Source organism: Miniopterus schreibersii (genome assembly GCF_964146895.1).
Source record: "Miniopterus schreibersii genome assembly, chromosome: 4".
NCBI classification, from domain to species: domain Eukaryota; kingdom Metazoa; phylum Chordata; class Mammalia; order Chiroptera; family Miniopteridae; genus Miniopterus; species Miniopterus schreibersii.
Window position 1 is genome coordinate 95,904,736 of NC_138105.1, and position 7,604 is coordinate 95,912,339.

General features: G+C 61.8%; 1 protein-coding gene across 1 annotated transcript; it reads left to right on the forward strand.

Annotated features, from left to right (window-relative positions):
- Positions 1–4,783: 4,783 nt before the first annotated feature.
- On the forward strand, positions 4,784–6,977 carry TLX3 (T cell leukemia homeobox 3; the record flags this gene model as incomplete). The annotated part of the gene is made up of 3 exons (XM_081136738.1): positions 4,784–5,345; positions 5,690–5,933; positions 6,767–6,977. The coding sequence occupies 3 exons, from the start codon at positions 4,784–4,786 to the stop codon at positions 6,975–6,977; spliced, it is 1,017 nt and encodes a 338-aa protein (XP_080992864.1).
- Between the last annotated feature and the right edge of the window lie 627 nt (positions 6,978–7,604).

A 7,604-nucleotide genomic window follows, 5' to 3' on the forward strand; every position in this document is an offset into this window, starting at 1 on the left:
AGGCCAGTGGGGAAGGCAGGAGTGAGCCCCACCACGGGCTCCTTCGCCCAGACCCTCCGCCGATTCCCCTCCGCACCGGGTCCTGTGGCTGAGAATCCTTATTCCCTGCTCCCAGAGAGGAAGTGGGGATATGACAGAAAGGGAAAAGCATGGGCTTTGTAGGCAAGACAGTCCTGAGTTCAGGTCCCAGCTCCAGCTCCCTAACTGCACGCCCCTGGTGAGGGACTTCACTTCCCTGGACCACCGTCCTCAAGTCTCATGACTTGTAGGGGGATCCTGAGCAGCACACAGCACCAGGTAGCCTTCGTCTCCCTCCTGCTGGCAGAGTGTTGGACCCTTCCAGCCGGCCTCAGGAAGGCTCTTCCCCTACCCCACCATTGGGGGAGGCAGTGATGACCAGCTCAAACTGCATCACTCCACTATCACATGGGGAAACTGAGTTGGGACATGGTCCAGAAAATTTGAATAGGTGCTCTAGTAAATATTTGTTGAATAAATGGATGAATGAGTGGTAAACTTTGGCAGGTATCTGTAGAGCCTTCCATCATGAGAACTGCACAGGCCCTGGAGGCTCAAGACTAGGGCGTGTGAGTAAAGAATAGAGGGTGGGCCCGGCTGGCGTGGCTTAGCGGTCGAGCCTCGACCTATGATCCAGGAGACTGAGGTTCAATTCCCTGTTTTCGGGCTTGATCCCCAGCAGGGGGGTGCAGGAGACAGCGGATTAATAACTCTCATCACTGATGTTTCTATCTCTCTCCCTCTCTCTGAAATCAATAAAAACATTTTTTTAAATTATTTTATGACCCAGCCACACGTGGCTCAGCGGTTGAGCATCAACCTAAGATCCAGGAGATCGCAGTTTGATACCTGGTCAGGGCACAAGCCTGGCTGCAGGCTCCATCCCCAGCGGGGGATGTGCAGGAGGCAGCCGATCAGACTCTCTCATCACTGATGTTTCTATTTCTGTCTCTCCCTCTCCCTTCCTCTCTCTGAAATCAATAAAGATACATATATTTTTTAAATTAAGGGAAAAAAAGAATGGAGGGTGAGTGGGTAAGCAACCTGTGACGTGGCATGTGCACCAAATCATGCGTTTATGTCTAATTTTTTCATCAGCCTTTCAAATAGGGTTGCTGACCCAAATACGTTTAAGAGCCTTGATTCAATCTCTACCCCATTTCACAGACAGAGAAACTGAGTTCAATTGACACAGGAAGTCAGCAGCAGAATGAGCCTCCTGCACACGCCACACGCATAGTTGGAAATTCCAGCGGTCTGCCTCTCTTCCTGAAGCCCTCCCCCTCCTGTCTTGGCTCCCAGCAGGGCCTCCACCAGCTCTGTCCTTTCTCCCCGCTCCTCCGGCTTCTCCATGGGGAAGAGTGGAGAATGCACTGCGTCCCGAAGCCCTTCTGGACTCGGGAGACCTGCCCCCAGGCCCGCAGTTCCTAGAAGTTTAATTTTCCGAGTGTGTGCGTGTGTGTGCGTGCGCACGCGTGCTGTTCTCAATTGATAGCATGTCAGCAGAGACAGCAAAATTACAATCTCAGCAACACCAAATACCCATCAAAACATATTTGGCCAAAAAAAGTGCTTACAAGTAAATTTATGGCCTTAAATATGTTTATTTAAAACAAAACAGATTTTTTTTAATGAACTAAATTTTCACTTCAACAAAGAAGAAATAAAAATAGAACATTCCTTGAAGATGACATTAAAAAAAAAAAAAAGGAAATGAAATAAACATCTTTTAAGACCAATAAAATAGACAAACCTTTGGCAAAGATCAAAAGGCACAACTGAGGGACACTGACACTAAAATGCAGGTGATATTAACTCAGATTCACATGAGAGTTTCAAATGATGAGAGAATATTTCCACAGTGTTCTAACCATGAATTTGAAAACTTAGATGGAATGGACAATGTTCTGGGCACTGGCTTCCCAATCTGCATGTGCATCAGAATCACCTGGAGGGTTGGTTAAGTCAGGTTGTGAGCCCTACCCCGGCTTCTGACTCGGGAGGTCTGGGCTGGGGCCCAAGCACGCGCATTTCTAACAAATTCCCAGGTCCTGCTGCTGCTGGTCTGGGAACACACTTTGAGAACCACAGTCCCAGGGATCACAGCTGCCCCGTTTACTGCCCTTCCTGACAGCTCTGCTCTGTCTGGATGGGAAAGGAGGGTGTTTGCGACCATTGGCCCGAAGTGCCTACGGCTGGGTGACGAAAGCCCGGGGTCTCAGAAAGCCAGGCCCGCGGGCTGAGCGGGAGCCCTTTCCCTGCCAGGCACCGCGCCCAACGCTTTCACACAGAAGAGCCCCTGTAATCCCACGGCGTCAGCACCGTTGCTTTACTAGATGGGGAAACGGAGGCACAAGGAGGATGGGTCATTCCTTGAGCCCACGCCTGCTAAACAGAGGCGGGAATCCAATTCTTAAGCACCGGGCCACTCTCCATGCCCCGGAGCAGCGCTGTGCACACCACCCGCACTCTCTCCCCAGTTCTGTGCCCACAGGACAGGCCTGGAACCCAGGGCTCTGGGAGCCAGAGGGAGGTGGAACTGGTGAGGTGCCTGAGTGGGAGGCTGGGAGCCCCACAAGCTCTCCGACCCTCGGTTCCCTCATCAGGTTAAAAAAAAAAAAAAAGGATCAGTAACAGTCCTTGCCTCCCCGGCTGTTGGGAGGAGCAGGTCGGTGCGGCTTCCTGCCCCGCACGCCAAGTTCTCAGCCACCGTAGTCGCTGAAGTTATTATCTAACAGCCGAGCTTCTCGCCTGCACTTCCACAGACCTCATCTCATTTACTTCTCACAGCCGCCCTGGGGGTGGCTATTACCCCTTCAGTTTCCCGAATAAGGGAAGTGCTCCAGGAGGGGCATTGAGGGGCCAAGCAGCCCCCAGACCGCCAGTGGCAGAGCCCGAATTAGAAGCAGGAGGCCCCCAGCCCCAGAGCAATGTCCTCTTCTCCATCTGAAGGTCCCTGTGCCTTGGAGGGAGTGGGGAGGCCCCACCCCATGCTGCGGGGCAGCCTGGCTCTGCACACTCAATACTAAGGTTCCACAAGGGCCAGCGACTTGCCCACGGTCACACCGCCGCGGGTGACCTAACTCAGGGACCCAGACCTTAAGACTGCAAATCCTGAGGCCTCTCGTTTGTCCGGGCAGGTTATTGGAAAGAATCCCCAACAGGCTGCCTCCTGCCCTTCCCAGTCCTCTGAGACTGACCCCCACCAGAGACAAATACATCTTTCTCCCCAAGATGCTGAGCTTCCGCAAATAAAATAAAACTGCGAACAAATAAACAAGAGTCATCCATCAACCATCACGCGGAGAGGGGGTGGGGCGGGTGGCAGGGCAGCGGGCCGCGCAGTGCCCACCGCGCGCCAGGCCCCGAGTCCTGCGCTCTCCAAACCTCACTCCTGGCTCACCACAATCCCGCAGTGCACACATTGCCCTTTTTACGAATAAGAAAACCAAAGCCTACAGATATAGAGTCACTTGCTCAAGGTCACTCAGCTAGGAAGTGATCGGCCCCAATTTAAACTCATTCCTGGCCAACCGCACATCCGACCTCTCACCACGTCCGCCAGGCGGGGAGAGCGAGGAGAGGCCTGGCCAGGGCCCGAGCAGTCCGTTTGCACCTAAGGATTTAAGAACTAGGTGGGTAGGAAACGATTCTGTGCGTCTCCCCCGGGGGAGACAGCTGAGGCTGGCGCGGGGGGTGAGCGCCCCGCGCGCGGCCCAGGCCACGGTGCCCCTCAGCCCGCCCGGACATACCCCGAGGGCACGAGCAGAGCGGGGAGCGGTTCCTGCGCCCCGGCTGCCCTGGAGCGGGAGCAGCGCGCCGCGCTCGTTACCCAAAGAAATCCCGCTATTTGCTCTAAATACGAGCCACCCCCGCCCTTGCCCCTTGGGAACCCTAGGTCCCCACACCTGCTGCGCCACGGGCGGGTCCCCACGCGCGACCAACAGCCGCGTCCGTCTTGCAACGAATTTCGAGGGACCGGATCCCCGCTCCCCACCGGGCGACCCGAGGTCCCTCGCCCGGCGGGGCCGGGCACGCGTGGGCACCTGTGAGTCACTCCGCGGTGCGCCCGGCAGGAGCTAGGGAGTGTCTCCAAAGTGGTCGCGACGCCGCGGCCGAAGGCCAGGCGGGGGCGAATTCTGCCCACGCGGGTCCGTGTCCTCGGGAGCGCGGAACACGCTGCGGTGCTCGCGTCACCCCGCGCTCGGGGAACGCGGAGCTTGCGCCCTGGGGCGCGCCCCTTTCGTTGCTCCCGCGGCGCTGGAGTGTCCAAGGCGCTTCCGCGGCTCCGCAGGGTCGTTCCGGGCTCGCGACTCCCTTGGAATTGAAAGGATTCGCCGGGTTTGGTTTTTGCTCAGATGCAAAAAAAAAAAAAAAAAATTGTTAGAAAAACGAAAACCCGCTCTGCCACGGCGAATTTCTCCCGGAGAGCGCGGGGACCCGCGCGGCGCGGCGGCGGGGAAGCGGCCCGACCCGGAGGAGCGGGGAGCGTCTGCTAATTGCAGCTTCGTTAGATTTTCGGGTTTGGGAAGCGGTGGTTCGGGCGCTAATATCCGCCGCCCATTCTCCCGGCTAATAAATTTGACCTATTGTTCGTTTGTTAAAATGATGTCACCTTGGAACAGTCCCTAAGCTCCTATTTCCATGAATTAGGCCTTTATTGAAAGCCGGGAGCCAATGGGAGGAGAGAGGCTTGTTGATCGCAGCCAATGGCTGCGGCGGGAGAGGAATTAGCAGCGGAAACTCCAGGTTCGGTTCAAGAAAGATGACACAGAGCCTGTCGGGCCCGCGCACTCTTGGCAAAGTTTCAGTGCGACGAGAGGCGCCGGGCGCTCCATGGCCGCGCCGTGACGGGGACCCAGCAGCCTCCCCGCCCAGCCCAGCCCGGCCCTTCCGCCCGCCCAGGATGGAGGCGCCCGCCAGCGCGCAGACCCCTCACCCGCACGAGCCCATCAGCTTCGGCATCGACCAGATCCTCAACAGCCCCGACCAGGACAGCGCGCCGGCCCCGCGGGGCCCCGACGGCGCCAGCTACCTGGGCGGGCCCCCGGGGGGCCGCCCGGGCGCCACGTACCCCTCTCTGCCCGCCTCCTTTGCCGGCCTCGGCGCGCCCTTCGAGGACGCGGGATCTTACAGTGTCAACCTGAGCCTGGCGCCCGCCGGCGTGATCCGGGTGCCGGCGCACAGGCCGCTGCCCGGAGCCGTGCCGCCGCCCCTGCCCAGCGCGCTGCCCGCCATGCCCTCCGTGCCCGCCGTCTCCAGCCTGGGCGGCCTCAATTTCCCCTGGATGGAGAGCAGCCGCCGCTTCGTGAAGGACCGCTTCACAGGTGAGGGGCGGGGGCGGGCGCCGGGCCGGCCCTCCGGGCTGCGGGGGCCGCGCCCCAGGCGCTCGGCCGGCGAAACGATTCCGGAGGCCCGCGCGCGGAGGAGGCCTCGGCGCCCAGGGCCCAGGGCAGCCGCAGGGGGAGGAAAATCGGGGAGTTCGGGGGAAATAAGCCCGTGCCCAGGGAACAGGGGGGCATCTCCCAAGCGGCTTGGTGCCGCTGGAGACGCGCGGGACCAACGGAATAGCGGAGCATTCCTCGCCCCGCCGGGCGGCGTGGGGTCCTCCTGGGGCCTGAACGACAGTGGCGCCGGGCTGGGCCTCAGGGGGCCTCGTGTGTCTCCGCAGCGGCGGCGGCGCTCACGCCCTTCACGGTGACCCGGCGCATCGGCCACCCCTACCAGAACAGGACGCCGCCCAAGCGTAAGAAGCCGCGCACCTCCTTTTCTCGAGTGCAGATCTGCGAGCTGGAAAAGCGCTTCCACCGCCAGAAGTACCTGGCCTCGGCCGAGAGGGCGGCGCTCGCCAAGTCCCTCAAAATGACGGACGCGCAGGTCAAGACCTGGTTCCAAAACCGGAGAACCAAGTGGCGGTGAGACAGGCCCGGCCCGGCCCACCTTGCACCCGCCCTGCACCCGCCCCGCGCCGCGGCCGCGCGCTCCGCCCGCCCAGAGCCCCCCCCCCATTAGACTCCCCCTCTCTCCTTCCCGCCCGCCTGCGTTCCTCTGCCCGCCGTCCCGCGCCCCGGTTTCCCCTCCACGGCCGTTCCTGTGTCTCTCCTGCGCCGCTCCAACTCTCTCCCTGTTTTATCCCGTCTCCTTCGCCGGATCGCTGTCCTCTCGCCCGCCCGCACGGACACCCCCCTCACCCCACCCCCGTGTCCCCTCGCAGCCGCCTCTCCCTCCCGCTCGTGCTCGGATGTCCCACAACCCGCGAGAGCTCGGGGCTCCCCCTCCAGCTCCCCATCCCCGCTCCAGGCCCATGTGTACCCGCCGCGTTTCCATCCAACCCGCGAACGGCGAAGCGGTCGGGAAAGAGGGGTTTGGACGGGGCCTGGGGACGCCGGGCGAGGCTGACCCCGCGGGGGGCCGCGCGCGCTGCGGAGCCGGCCCGCCCACTCGCGAGCTGCGTGTGCCCGCGGGGCCGAGTCCTTTCCGCGCGCGCAGGCCCTCGTCCCGCAAAAGAGACCACCTTTGTTGTTGGCGAAGCCACGGTGCCCGGCGCGCAGGTGGGCGGCGGGCGGAGTCCCCTCCCGGGCCGCGGCCCCTCGCGCCACGAAAGCCAGCGACCCGGCCCATTTGGGGACAGGCCGGGGAGCAGACGGGCTCCGAGCCTCGAGGCTCCGGGCGGCCTCGGCTCCTGGGAGGGCTGGAGCCCGCGGGCGGCCGGGCGGGGGGCCTGACGCCGCCCTCCCTCCCCGTGCAGGCGGCAGACGGCGGAGGAGCGGGAGGCGGAGCGGCAGCAGGCGAGCCGGCTCATGCTCCAGCTGCAGCACGACGCCTTCCAAAAGAGCCTCGGCGACTCCATCCAGCCCGACCCGCTCTGTCTGCACAACTCGTCGCTCTTCGCTCTGCAGAACCTGCAGCCCTGGGAGGAAGACGGCTCCAAAGTCCCCGCCGTCACCTCTCTGGTGTGAGCCGCCAGCGCGCACGGTCGCCAAGGATCGCCGCCCCCGCGCGGTGGGGCGCCTCGGGCCCCCCAGCCGGGCTGGGGGGAGGGGGGCCGAGGCCGGGAAGGGAAGGGGCCGCCGAGCGCGCGGAGGCCCCGGGGCGCGGCCGCGTCCCCCCGGCCGCGGAGGGGGGCTGGGCCCGGGCTCCGCGCGGCTGCACAATCCGAGCCCCCGCCCCGCGCCCAGTCCCGCTCCAAGCCAGGGCCTGACAAAGAAAGCGCCTTACGTTTCTCCGCCCCGCGCCCGCACCCCTGGGCCGGGCGCCTGTATTATACTTTGTACTTTTGCCCAAACGTGTAAATAATAAAAGTTTCGGCTTTTTTTTTTTTTTTTTTTTTTTTTTTAAGCAGCCGGCCACCTGCTTCCCCCGCGGGGGCCTCTGGAGGAGGGGCGGCCGACCAGGTGGCGGGGGAAGCGCCGGGGGCTTGGGGCAACCCTGTGCGTAGGCAGGGTGCACTCCTCTCCTTTCCGTTCTTTTATTTAAGTCGTTTTATTTAATAAAAAAGTTAGCTATTTCACTTAACGCCGCTTTTATTTCATTTTCGTTCCAACGGTGCTCGGCGACTCCGGCCTGCGCCCACCCCTGCGGCGGCA